This window comes from Antechinus flavipes, chromosome 1, assembly GCF_016432865.1.
Source record: "Antechinus flavipes isolate AdamAnt ecotype Samford, QLD, Australia chromosome 1, AdamAnt_v2, whole genome shotgun sequence".
In the NCBI taxonomy this organism is placed as follows: domain Eukaryota; kingdom Metazoa; phylum Chordata; class Mammalia; order Dasyuromorphia; family Dasyuridae; genus Antechinus; species Antechinus flavipes.
The window spans coordinates 43,309,332-43,324,192 of NC_067398.1; the positions used below are offsets into that span (position 1 = coordinate 43,309,332).

A 14,861-nucleotide genomic window follows, 5' to 3' on the forward strand; every position below is an offset into this window, starting at 1 on the left:
GGAGAATTGGATTTAGAAGGTATAAATAACTTGGAAAGAAAAACAAAAATACAAGCAGCTTTTATTCATTTCCCAGTGTTCTTTCTTTGGGTGTAGTTGCTTCTGTCCATCTTTGATCAATTAAGGCTCTCTTTATCGAAGAGATCCACTTCCATCAGAATACATCCTCAAACAGTATCATTGTTGAGGTATATAATGATCTCCTGGTTCTGCTCATTTCACTCAGCATCAGTTCGTGTAAGTCTCGCCAGTCCTCTCTGTATTCATCCTGCTGGTCATTCCTTACAGAACAATAATATTGCATAACGTTCATATACCACAGTTTACTCAACCATTCTCCAATGGATGGGCATCCCTTCATTTTCCACTTTCTAGCCACTACAAACAGGGCTGCCACAAACATTTTGACACATACAGGACCCTTTCCCTTCTTTAGTATCTCTTTGGGGTATAAGCCCAGTAGAAATACTGCTGGATCAAAGGGTATGCACAGTTTGATAACTTTTTGAGCATAGTTCCAAATTACTCTCCAGAATGGCTGGATGTTCCACCATTGGTTTGAAACTCAGTTTGTCCATACCTTATCAGATCTTGTGATTCTTTATCATGTTCTTTGTGTTTTTTTTTTTTTTTTAATTCTTAATAAATAAATTTGTCATTTGTTTTGATGTCACCTTTATTTCCTGTCATCCTATCCCTTTATCCACTGGGTTGACTATTCCTTTTAATAAAGAACAAAATAATCAGCACATCAATATATGCTGTGTTCTCCCTCTATGGTTTCCCATTTGTACAGAGAAATGAGGGGATTATATTCTCATATTCATTCTTTGGGATTAGATTTTTTTTAGTTATAATTACATTGCATTCAATTTTGATTTGCTGCTACTGCTTTTTTTTTCTCCTTCCATATTGTAATTATTGCATATATTTTTTGTGGTTTACTTACTTCACTTTACATCATTAGTTCATGAGTCCTCCCATGTTCATGAAGAATTTCATGCAGACTTATTTGTAGAATGTCATATTCTATTTAATTCATGTGCCATAAATAGGTTTCACAATCCCCCAGTTAGAGGACATATATTTTGTTTATACTTTCTTTACTTTTAGGTTGTTTATGCTCTTTAATGTAGAGATTAAAGGCATTTTTCTAGGTTTTTTGTATTTTATTTGCATCACTGAGTTTACTTGAGCTGTCCATTTTTTGTCTTTTGTACTTTCCAACTCATATCTAATCATATGTTTCCTTGGGATGATATCAAATCACGGATCCCTTGATTGTGTTGGATAAATGAGAAATACACACACACACACACACACACACACACACACACACACACACACATACACACACACACACACTATTTACTTTTCTCCTTTTAATTACAGATCTAATCAATCAACAAGAATTTATTATGTATCTGCTAGGTTTGGGAATACAAAGATAAATTATGAGAACCCTGCCTTCAAGGAGCTTACATTTTATTGGGGAAACATGGATATTTATAGATATATACATACACATACCTGTGTACATATATGTGTGTGTTATCCTTATTTGTATAAACAAAATAATTTTTTGCAGGGGAGGCATTAGCAACTAGGGAATCAGAAAAAGCCTCATCTTCGAAGTTGTATTTAAAAGAAACCAAGATGTGGAATTGAGGAGAGAATGCATTCTAGGAATGGGATATGTAATCTGTGCAGAGGTATAAAGATGGTATCAAAAGGTGGATTGTCATGTGTGAAGAGCAGCTAGGAGAATTAGGTTAGTTAGATCATAACATGAATGAAGGGGACAAAGAGACACACAATAAGGCTGAAAAGGAGATGGGATCTGGTTTTGAAGGGCTTGAAATACCAGAGGAATATTTTGTTGATTCCAGAGGTAAGAACCCTAAAAGGAATTCATAGGTATATCTTTTTAGAAAATCACTTTGGCAGGTCTGTGGATGATAAATTGGAGAGGGCAGGGACACATCAATCCAGACCAGTTACCACAGTTAGTATTGTGAAAGGCCACATGACAATCAGACCTGGATTCCTGACCAAGCTTTGCTGAGTCTCTGGCCCATGACTTTGAGTTCTTAACCCCCGTGGATCTTTTCTATAAAATGGGGATAGTGCCTCTTCTGCCTATATTGCAGGCATGTTGTGTATCTCAAATAAGATGTACATGAAAGTACTTTGAACTTAAACTTATGTTGTGATATTAAAATATAGTATCTTGACAAAGCTTTCCCAGAATTAGTCAGTGGGTAATAGAAGAATTAAAATCATCTTTGGGAGTTTTTGCCAATGGAATATGATTGATAACAAGGAATTCAGTGTGTTCTAGGATCTTGTTGGTATTTGAGATAAGGTTTATGTGCATTTCACAAGTTACAAGACCTCTGAGGGGAGTTATGCATATATTTCCCCGATTTTACAGATTGTGGAGGCCTGCATAGTTAACTGCTGTCAGGATTTGATCTCAAGTCTCCCTTCACTCCCACGTCCGGAACCCTTTCTACTTTATTAGGCATTATACACAATTACATAATTCATATTATTGGCTTTGGCTAACAACAATCTTTAGGGCTTCTCAGTGGCAAAGTGGATAGAGCACTGGGCCTGGAGTCAGGAAGACTCATCATTCTGAGTTCAAAATCGGCCTCAGACACTTACTAGCTGTGTGACCCTGGGCAAATCACTTAACCCTGTTTCACTTAGTTCTATATCTATAAAAATGAGATGATGGTAGTGATAATCCACTCTAATATCTCTTGAGGGGGGGGGAACTCCAAATAGTGTCACAAGGAATCTTACACAACTTAAAGGACTAATAACAACATGTCAATCATCCATATCAATCAAATGAGAGACCATTCATTTATCCACCAGCTATTTTGTTTCTCTTGTGGTAAGTTGTGGTAAGTCATAATACTATGGCAAAATTTTGTACCTGACCCTAGGTCAGTCTTAGAGAAGAATTGATCTTTAGAGTAGTTCCTTTCTTTTTCTAAGTGGGTTTTTAATATGACACTTAAATCAGTGAATATGAAAAATGTTATTTTTGAAACAAACTGATATTGTTGGTGTGTATTACTTAGAGTGATTGAAGGAAGGTTTTAATGCTTAGGTAATTTGTATAAATTCAGATTTGTCTAATGCATAGTTTTTCTTTTATTCAGTCAGGTCAATTCAGTGAAGATATGATCCCAACAGTGGGCTTTAACATGAGGAAAGTAACTAAAGGTAACGTCACAATAAAGGTATGTAAAAGTCATACTGATTGTGTTTAGAGTCCTTGGTCATTATGATGTAGATTTGAGGGGAGGTAGTTTCTTTTACCCTCTTTTAATCCTAGAGTCTCCAAAGTATATTTCAAAAGCTTTAAATCACTTGCTAATTGGAAAATATATTTTGAGTTAAAATCTTATAAAAGGTATCTAAGTGGCTAGGCCACAACTGCTTATAATAGTAGTAGTAGTAGTAGCAGTAATAGTAGTAGTAGTAGTAATAGTAATAGTAGTAGTATTCCAAAATCGAAGTGCTACTTTTCTAATGTTAAAATGTTTCTATGGGCTAAATCTTTTACAAATCTAAATTGATTATTATTAGTATTTAAACTAGCAAATAGGATAGTATACATTCAAGTATTGTAAATGTACTATGAATGTGATTTAATGTGATTTGAATGGTATGTTTTGTTTAATCATATTTTTCAAAGAATTAAGATTCAAAATGATTGAAGTTAATCTTTGATTTAGAAGGCAGAATTCTTTGGATATGTTTTGGGAATGCTTGGGAATTTGAGTTCCTGGTGTTCCACATGGTGGTCAACCACTTATTTCAAGTCTTGTTTGATAAAAGTTCTATCTGATATTTTACTGTGTTCATAAAACTTGAAAACAAATTTTTCTTTGGAGGGTGGGATGGGTATTGCCTTTCCTAAGAAATTGTTAAATGCTTTTGAAAATTTCTATCTTTTCTCTCTCTGTTATTTGAAATGTTCCTCATAAAAATTGTTGTTTTGGTTAAAGATCTGGGACATAGGAGGGCAGCCACGATTCCGAAGCATGTGGGAGCGATACTGCAGAGGAGTTAATGCAATTGTGTAAGTGGGGTAGGGACAGGGGCATTTTTCCAATTTGTTCTCTTGGACAAATTCATTGTAGCATTGCACTCAATCAGCAAGCATTTAATAAGTATTTACTCTGTGCCCAAGTAGACTAGGTCCTTGAGACACAAAGAATAAAATGGATCCTCTGAAGAGTTTACAAGTCCAGTGGAAAGAGAGATTTTTTTTTTTCCTTATTTTTTTTACTTGTGGGTGGGGACCACTAAGTTAAAAGTTTTTTTTTTATAATTTATTTTAATTGAATTATTAAAATTTAAAGTCAAAACATGGCTTTATTATCATATTTAACTTTTACTTAAAAGAAAACTATGGATTAAAAACTTTAAGTGACAATTATGATCTTAACTGCCACTAATTGGGTGCATTTAAGTGTCTTTGAAAGTTTTAGATCTGTTAGGCATCTAGGTGTTGCCACAGATAGATCTGGAGTCAAGGTCACCCAAGTTCTAGTTCAGTCCCAGACAATCTTGGGGAAGTCACTTAATGTGTCTACTTCAGGTTCCTCAACTGTGAAATGTGCCTGTCTCACAAACTTGTTTTGAAGAACAAGTGAAATATTTGTAAAGCACTTAGAACAATACCTGGCACATGCTGGACACTATAAAATGATAGCCATTATTAATCTTTTTTCAATATTAGGTTTTTGCCCTGGTTCTTCGCTTCTCTGGGCAGTTCTAATCTTGTCTACTTCCCCTCTTCACTCCCTTCCCCCTACCCTGAATAGTTTGGTCTGAGGTTGAACTATGGGACCAATTTTTTTTTTTAAAGAAAGTAAGATTCTTAGATATTATTATTAAGGAATTTTGCCCTGAACTTTTAAAGTTACATGGTGGATGCTGCAGATCGTGAAAAGATTGAAGCTTCTCGGAATGAGCTGCATAATCTTCTGGACAAACCACAGTTACAAGGCATTCCAGTAAGTCTGAGAAATTTGCTTTTTGATTATAGTTAGCACATTCACTAGCATTTGAAATAGAGATCACTCTTTAGGAAGGGAAGAAGCTGTTGCTTAAAATACAAGGTATAAACATAATGAATGAGACTGGTTTGTATTTGGCTTAAGAAGCCATATTTATGACTTGAAATGGTTTTATATATTGAAATCATGACGGTAACTCTCATCTTCTGTTATATAATAGGAGGACTATAAGACAGTAAGAGAGATGTAATGGGTAGCACTAGAGTTTCCTGAACAGTAGTCTTTCTGGTTGACTGTCACACAGGACAGTATGGAGAAATGGTTCTACTCTTGCTATCAAATTTGCTGCTTTTAAATCTGCTGTGGGCTTAAAGAATAGAGAATCAGGCATGGTAGAATTTTGTTAGTTTTCTTCATCTCACAATTGTTACATGCCCACTATGTGAGCTTAAGAAGATAGTAGAAATAAATGAAGTAGTATCCCCGACTCAAAGTTTTCAGTTTAGACTGGCGTTAATCTGACTACAGATAAAAAGTATGTGAGTGAGAGGCTGCTGTTGGGGCTCTGTCCTAGGAGATAGGCACTTGGAAGTTAGTGACTGAAATAAAGCCAATGGGTAGTCACAAATTTATTTAACGGGGGCACTTGGTGTGTGAAGTTGAAGAGTTCTCCTTTGATATTAAGCAGGATTCTGGTGAATCCATTAAGCCTTCATTAAAAAGGCTTAGGTTTGAGGAGCTTTCTATATTGAGTGTTCACAAAGAAGGCATGCTGGTAGAAAGTGCTTGTGTGGCAGAAGAGGCGTGTCTGAGCAGATGCTGAGAGCTTAAGGAGAGCAGGGAAGGCAAGAGAGTCAGGGGAATTGGATTGGATATCAAGTGGTTTCTCCCAGCTCTGATCTCATCATCCTTGCTTGGTCTTCTTTAAGTGTAGCTTAAAAAAGCAGCATTAGTCTAATAAGGAGAAGAGAAGGGAATCAGTAGAGTGAGAGTTGCCAATATCCAGGCTACAGATTTTGAATGTAAAATAACCGATCTTGTTGCAAAAGACAATTACCATCAAATAAGCAAGTAGTATTTATTAAGCATTTACTATATGCCATGCTATTTGCCAGGCACTATGCTAAGGTTAGGATACAAAGAAAGGGAAAAACAGAATCTGTTCTCATTCTAATGGTGAAGATAACATATATGTAAGTGTCTATACAAAATTCCAACAGAGAATAAACAAAGAAGAAGGCACTGGCAGATTGGAGAGAGGCTTCCAGCACAAGGTGGGATTTGAACTGGATCTTGAAGGAATCCAGACAAACTTAAGGAAGGAAGATATAGCCAGAGCATGGGTGATAGTCTAGAAAGTACTGAGGCATGGAAGGATTCAAGGTGACTGTGAGGATGAATAATAGATTTAGAAATAGTTTGAGGACAATATAAAAGAATAAAAAAATATTGATTGCACAAAGGAATTAGAGTTCTTTAATATGTAAAAGACACTTGTGGGTGATGGCAAGATCAAGGGCATGACTGTTTTTCTATGTAGCCAACATGGAGTGGGAAAATGCATCATGGAAATTGGAAAGTTGAATTGGGAAGTTAGCAGAATTTCAGAAAACATCAATGTCCATCTTCAAAGTCCCCTATTGTAAGGGTAGGAATTATAAAAAGGGATACTATGAGCTGGGCATGAAATGTCATGGTTAAAATGTCAGGACTGAATTTAATGGTAAGGTGAACTTCAGAGGAATAGTGTTTGTTGAGTGATGGTGAAAATAGAGGAAGCAATCTAGGAACCAACCAAGGAATTATGTTCCAGAAAAGTAAGAACTGTCATGATGCCCTTAAAGGAACTCTTTTGAGTATTCTCCCTGAAGATTCCAGCTCTGGCTGGCTGCTTTATTTTTCTGATTATTCTAACTTTGGAGCCATTAGGGGGATTTTATATGAAAGAGAGAGAGAGAGAGAGAGAGAGAGAGAGAGAGAGAGAGAGAGAGAAAGAAAGTGTGTACATGTGTACTTACATATTAGTACATCTATATACAGGTATACATATATGCATATATATATGTTCTGTATAATAGCTTTGTATAGATTATAAAGTTATGAGCATTTTATATTTCTAGGCTTAACTGAAATAGTTTGAACTTACTGATTTTTATGAAAAATTCCTAAGCTAATGAAATTTATTACAAGCTGAATACAGAAAATAGAACACAATTTTAGAGTCCTTTGGGTGGGAATCATTTCTTAATGTTCCATGTGAAAGACTATCCATGAAGTATCAGGATTACAGATGTCTCATGTATCAGAAGGGTTAAGGTGGGTCTTAGTCGAATGTTTCTAAGTATCAGATTCTGTGGAGATTGGTCATCTTTGTTGACACTATATTTAAGGTACTTCTATTAACATTTGAAATCTCGCCTTTTTTTTTTTTTTTTTTTTTTTTAAAGGTGCTAGTACTTGGAAACAAGAGAGACCTGCCTAATGCCTTGGATGAGAAACAACTAATTGAAAAAATGTATGTTTCATGACAATTTAAAAGGAATTTTCTTTTGTATCAAATTCATTTTGATTGCATCCTTTTATTGATGATTATTTTAGTGATTTATTTCTTGACATTTTTCTTCCCCATCATAGAACTGGCCTTTGAAAATAGCAAAAGAATTAAACAAAATTGACTACATCTGATAATGTTCCCTACTTTCTCTTTGGAAAAGCAGCTTTTGAGATTTATCATTTATTAACCTGATTCTGAAACTTAATTGCCAAATTAAAAAAGCAAACTTTGGCTTCCTTTTAGTGTTGCTTTAATTTATTTTAGTAATTTAGTATGTTCTTCTGGTTCTGTTTTCATTGCTCTGTATTAATTCATACAAATCTTTCCTGGTTTCTCTGAATTCCCTATATTTTTCATTTCTTTGAGCATAGTGCTATTTCATTCATCTTCCATGATGTGTTCTCTTGCGTATTATTTTAATTGTTTAAAACTCTGGATTTATTCAGCACTAGTAGCGGTAGTGGCTTTATCCATGTATCTGAAAATGTTTAGCTTGTTAGAGATATCATAAATGATTATGCATTCTTAGTGTTAAAGAATAGTCTCACTCTTTATTCTACTTATTAACACAAGTACTTAAGCAAAATTGGCAGTCAGACTTGGTTCTTAAATCCAAATATATTTTTAAATTTTGTTTTTTCTAGGAATCTCTCTGCTATTCAGGACAGAGAAATTTGCTGCTATTCAATTTCTTGCAAAGAAAAGGATAATATAGGTAAGTAATGTCTAGCATCTCTCATGGAATTATTTGCTATTTGCTTTTGTAATTTTTTTCTTTATTTGTTATAGACTAAGTATATACAGTTTGTCTCCTCCTTTCCCCAATGATGAAGAGTAGATTTTAAGCTCCTTGTCATTGAGTATTACATCACTAAACTTTCTTCCCCAACTAAGATTAACTCAGCAAAGCCATACAGTTAGATGTTGCATGATATTTATTGTCGTAGTCTTTTTGGTATTGGTATCCAACTGTGCTGTATATTAAAATGCTACTTTTGAAATAGGTTTTTATAAAGACTTTATAATAAAGTCTTTATTTATAAAGACTGTTTGGGAGGTACTAAAAATTTTTCACTTGCTAAAACTGAGTATATTGCTGTAATATATTAGCACTCTTTGGGAGCAATAAGCTAGAAATACCCACTAGGTTAATGTGCTTGAATATTCACTTATTAATACTTGGTCACTTAAACTAATTTGTCAAGAAATTATTTAGTAAACAAAAGTATTACTGTATAGTGTTTCAGAAATGGTCCAGAGATGATTTGTTAGCTTTGCTTGTAGCCCTCAGGGAAGTTTGGGCTTTTCCCCTCATTCCTTTACTTTTTTTTTACTTTTACTACTTACTATTTTACTATATCCCTTTTCATTTTAAGTCTTCAGGATTCTTCTGGGTATTAATTACATCTGATAGGCTATATGAAAATGTTTTGCAAATTACAGCGTGTTTTGCTATTTGTAGAGTCAATAAGGTTTGTCTGATTTCTGTTTAGAAACTTTATTTTAAATTCATTTAGGGCCTAAATGAATTAATGTTAAAATTTAAGGCTTCTTTGTAAATAAGAATGCCATTTTATTTCTCTTAAGAAATATCTGATGAGTTTCCTGAAATGCTCACGTTGACTGGGTTAGGACATTTCTTTGATATAATGTCAGAGAAATACCAACATTCTTAGATGCACTCTTTTTCTTTTTTTCTCATAATTATAACATTTTATTGACAGAACCCATGCAAGGATAATTTTTTACAACATTATCCCTTGTACTCACTTCTGTTCTGATTTTTCCCCTCCCCCAAATGGCAAGCAGTCCTATACATGTTAAATATGTCACAGTATATCCTAGATACAATATATATGTGCAGAACTGAACAGTTCTCTTGTTGCACAGGAAGAATTGGATTCAGAAGGTAAAAATAACCTTGGAAGAAAAACAAAAATGCAAGCAATTTATATCCATTTCCCAGTGTTCTTTCTTTGGGTGTAGTTGCTTCTGTCCATCATTGATCAATTGAAACTGAGTTAGATCTCTTTGTCAAAGTAATCCACTTCCATCAGAATACATTAGATGCACTCTGAATTTCTATTCTGTTCCATATCAGAATAAATGATTGGCTTCTTTGCATTTGTCACCATCCTAACATCTTTATTCTTTATTTCAGTATGCTTTACTTTTTTAATGGCACATCATATTTCATGGATTTAGATTGGTTCTTTCCTAAGAGAATGTCAGTAGAGCATTTTTTCTAATCCTGGTCTTAATGGCTTATTTCTGGGATAACAAAATCATCATTGGGGTATTATTTCTTCTTGCCATTCATAACTCAGGATGTATATATCTGATTTTTCTTACTCTTCCTAGGTTTAGGATTACAAATGAACTTGTCCTCTGTTCAGTGATTATAAATGTAGGAAAAAATAATTGAAAAATTGATAAACTCAACCATTTGATTAAGGTAGTCTTGCCCCATTCCTTAGGCAAATTATTTTTTGCCACATTTTCATCTCAGTTATCCATTGTAGCTATTGAATAAGACAGATAGCTTTGTATCATTAGAAGTTGAATGTCTGAGACCTTTAAAAACATTCATCTATGTAAACCCATAACTTCTGTTTTGCCTAGTATGTATCCGTTATTAATCATAAGGGAAGATTTTTATTTCCCGTTTCTCTTCCATGGTTAGTGCATGAAATATTCTGTTCACTTCAATATTCCACTTTGAATATAAAATGTAGGTATCTGGAACTGGAAAAGGAACCTTAGTGATCATTTAGGTTCTACCCTGTCATAGGATCATAGGATCAGATCTCCAACTGGAAGGGATCTCAGAATTCAATGCAACTCCCTCATTTTATTGATGAAAAAGTTGAGATTCATGAAGGAGAAATAATTAACCAAGCACTTAGCAGTACCTGGCACATAGTAGGCATATAATAAAATATATATATATATAAAACAAATATATATATATATAAGTATATGTATATATAAATATATAAAATATATATATAATAAAATGCTTATTGACTGACACGTAGGTGGGATTTGAACCTAAGTTCTTTGCCCATGATTGCATATTGAATGAGTGCTTAGTGACAAGGATATAGCCAGAGTAGGTGCTCAGTAAATCTAGAGTGACTTGATATGTCCCTTAAATGGAAATTCTCAATTGTATGGATTCTTTCTTTCAGTTGTTGAGTAATGAAGAGAGCCATCTACACCCAAAGAGAGCACTATGGGAACTGAGTGTGGACCACACACTCTTTCTGTTATTGTTTGCTTGCATTTTTGTTTTCCTTCTCAGTTTTTTTTTTCTTTCTAGATCTGATTTTTCTTGTGCAGCAAAATAACTGCATAAATATGTATACATATATTGGATTTAACATATTTAACATGTAGTGGACTATCTGCCATCTAGAGAAGAGGGTGGGGGAAAGAAAGGGAAAATTTGGAACAGAAGGTTTTTCAGGAGTCATTGTTGAAGAAATTTCCCATGTATATGTTTTGTAAATAAAAAGCTACTAAAAAAAAAAAAAAGAATTGTTTTTGAGAGTCTTATTGACAACAGTTCACCTTTACTGTCAAAGAACTGGAACATATCTGTGGAACCAGGGAGTTAGGACCCAGTAATTAGGATCTTGTTTTGAGATATTCGTGTCACAGATTATACTTTTTATTGGGCACCCTTTCTGGGATAGAAGTTGTACTTAATTTTGGAAGATGAAGTTTTTGGTTCTTAGTCTTTTTTAGGATGTATCCTTATTGCTTAGATTTATTATTAGATGTGTATATTATGCATTTGGAATCTGGAACAACTGTCCAGCAAAATCTAAAATATAGAGAAGCTCCATGAGGTTTCTCTCAGTATATTTTGCATTTGTTTTGTCTTTATTCATATCTGAATATACCTGTACCCGATAGAAAATAGCTACTTCCTAGGTTGTTGAAGCAGTTTGGAGATGTGATTATTGAGTTATAGCTGTTGGTGTTTCAAAAATAAAAAATACTATGCAAGATTGGAAAAGGCTAAATTTCCCAATTTGCTAGAAAGAGGAAAGAATAAGTCTTCCAAATTGCAGGCTAGTGAGCCGAATTGCTGGCAGAATTCCATAATGTCTTGTTAAGGGGATAGCTACAAGTTGTAATCACAAAGAGTTTCCTCAAGAGTGTAGGACCTGGGGGCAGCTAGGTGGTACAGTGAATAGAACATGGGCCCTGAAATCCAGAATATGTGAGTTCAAATCCAGTCTCAAATATTTATTAGCTATGTGATCCTGATTACCTCCCTTCCCCCACAACCCCCAAAGCAAGTTATCCAAGCTAACCCCTCCTCCTTGACACACTGCAGGCAAAGTGTTACAAGCATCTCCCAGTCAGGATTTCATATGCTGTTTTCCCTTTTGCTTCATGGTCGTAAAAGTTGAATTTAGATGTTTTAGCTAATTTAGCTTTGATTTTTTTTTTTTTTACAACATTGATTGTTCCTATATTCTGATGCTTTTTCTTGTACTTTGCAGTCAGTTCTTTAAATGTTTTATTTAACTGTTGTTAGTCTTACCACAATTTTCCCCTTTGTCCCTTTAGACATCACTCTTCAGTGGCTTATTCAGCATTCGAAATCTAGAAGAAGCTGAGATCTCCAACCCCTGGAGCCCGTTCCCCCCCACCCCGCTGGCTGTGATCCCAGACTTGTCGTCCATTCTTCTGACGTGCTACCCAGAATATGGTCCTTCCTACATCCAAGAAATGGCCTCTTGTCTGAGTTAATTTCTCCTGTGCACTGCTGGAGACGTGTATCCTTCACCTGTCACAAAGCATCACCTAGAGTTGTCATGATAAAGTCAGCACAAAAAGGCTTGTCACAAACAGCACACAGAGCTGTTGAAGCAATCTTGGCCATCTTAAATCAAGGAAATTGCATATTTCAATTTGGGTCATTCTGGCCAGATTTTTATATTGATTTTCAGCAAGTGTTTATGATATTTAATTAGATTTCAGTAGCTTGATACTGAGACAGCATGAGGATTCTAGCACCACCTACAGTATTTAGAAACCCTTTAAGCCTGACTCCTGTGGGATAGAAGCCTATTGTTTCTTTGTCTTATCTCACACATGCATGTGAAATGTATATTTAAGCCATAGAAATGGAAATTGTCTAAAGGAGACACAAAAGGCTCATTGAGGTCAATGTCACTATTTCTCTTCTCAATTGATGAGATCTTATCCAGGGATTTTTAGAAATGAACTCTTTTCTGGTGATACTTAAAAGCCACATACAGAGTGGTTATAATGGGGGGGAGAAACTAAGGCATGTTGTTTTGTAGCTGTCCAGATCATTACCTGTATTTTTTTTTTTTTTTTTTTTTTTTTTTGGGTTTAACACTTTTTTAAGGGGATGGGAATTGACTTTCTCAAAAACTTTCAAGGGTTTAGAACATTCCAGTAAAATAATAACTTACAAAGAATGTTACTTTGTTCAAAGCCCTGTATGTTTTTCTATCTCCATGTCATTAAATCAGTGCTGGTGCATGACTCTCAAACTATTGAATTTTTGTATCCAGTCATAGTAGGACTTTCAGCACAAAAGATCCCTATAAAAATTGTCGCGTTTTTGTCTCCCTTACTTATTTCAGGCCTGGTACCACTTTGCCTGGTTCCCCAGACATCTTGGTTATTGTGACAACTCTAGACCTGCTTGCTCTTGTAATGTAATCATGCGCCATGTGGACAGGTTGTAGGTCGTCTGAGACAGGTGTTTAAGCACAAGAGAGCTGATTAATTGATCCTGTTAATTGATTCACTTCTATAAGGTAGAAATGGGTGGGTTAAAACTAAAAATGGACATGTTTTTGTAGCTTAGTAATCTCTGTATATTTAAAGGGACACACATGTTAATTCTGATCCATTCGTAAAATATTGATGTAGACCACTGTAGGAGATAAAACTCTCTGGTACACCTGCTTATGTGTTGCCTCACACTGTGTGTGATTTTTTTTTTTTTTTAGCAGCACTTAAATATAGACAGTGCATTTCCAAAATCGTTGAGCACTCAAAGTGTGGTCAACAATGACTTCTTTTAACAAGTACCCATTTTAATTTATAGACTGCCATGGCCTTAATATTCTGTACAAACTACTGCACCATGTTGCACACACACTACTTGGTTTTTCTCCATTTACTTTTTTTTTTTAAGAGAAAAATTGGGACTTTATGAAATTGTCTTTTTTGTCCCCTCCTCTCCCCCCCATTTAAAGCATGTTGCATATTTTCTGGATGATTTTGGCGCTATGGGGGTCGGGTTTTGTTAGATATGGGGATATTAACTTGCTGCTATAGTTGAACATTTTTAATGTTCACTATGATTTGCGACAGTTAATTTAGCAACTTGCTTGTGCCTAAAAAGGAGGAAACTGAACTAAAATGCGTGAATCTCTACGTGGGGACCAGGTCACATTTTATTAACTGACCTATAGCCAAACTTGAAGTGTTTGTGTCGAAATCATTGCTTTTCAGCATTTTAAGGCATCCAGACACTACTATTACCAACTGTTTCCCTGTGCATTTATTAACCTTTGCATGTGAAAACTTACATAGTTATTGAACTTTGTAAATAAGTGAATTTTTTTATTTAGGTGGATGCATCTGTCTGTTTACTGCATTTCTCAGCTTAATTCAATAAACTTGCGTTTCAAGGGTTGTATTAGCAATTTTAACTTGCTGAATTGTTCAAAATGTGAATCATGATGGAAGATGCTGACTTTATTGAAGAAAGGATGTAAAGACACAGTTAACACAAGGTCCAGAGATCCAGGGTTGGAAAGATTGTTAACCCTCCAAAAAATTGGGTTGTAGGCCAATAAAAATCGAAATAAACCTTTTAAAATATATAACCCACCAAATTGATGCTGTGATTCTTTTTCATGCTGTTGCTATTCTCTTCCATGTATGTAATATTAGTGTGATTTTTGAATTGGGAAATACTTCTATCTGTGAATTGAGTGGTTTGGACTACATGAGGAGTTCCTAATCTGAGGTCCATGACACCATTCCCTCCTCCCCCCCCCCCCCCTTTTTTTTTTTTTTTTTTTTAATTTTTTGAGTCCCTCCCTGTTTTACTCCCTCCCTCCATCTATGTTTAGATTTGGTGCAGGGCTTTCTCTGGACTTGGATGAGAAATTTTCTCTCCCCTTTCATCCCATGTCTAACTGAAATCTAGCATTTCCTTCAGTTATTTTAAATGCTTTTGATAAAGGGGTTACAGG

The 14,861-nt window shown here is 34.9% G+C and overlaps 1 protein-coding gene across 1 annotated transcript in view; it reads left to right on the plus strand.

The window, feature by feature from the left end:
* ARL8B (ADP ribosylation factor like GTPase 8B) overlaps positions 1-14,498 on the plus strand; it is a 48,983-nt gene extending 34,485 nt beyond the window's left edge. Inside the window, exons 2-7 of the mRNA XM_051981294.1 lie at positions 3,177-3,257; positions 4,029-4,102; positions 4,949-5,042; positions 7,493-7,560; positions 8,244-8,314; positions 12,184-14,498. Coding sequence (XP_051837254.1) covers positions 3,177-3,257; positions 4,029-4,102; positions 4,949-5,042; positions 7,493-7,560; positions 8,244-8,314; positions 12,184-12,233 — 438 coding nt within the window. The 3' untranslated portion in view covers positions 12,234-14,498. The remainder of the gene's footprint in view (positions 1-3,176; positions 3,258-4,028; positions 4,103-4,948; positions 5,043-7,492; positions 7,561-8,243; positions 8,315-12,183) is intronic.
* Positions 14,499-14,861: the final 363 nt, after the last annotated feature.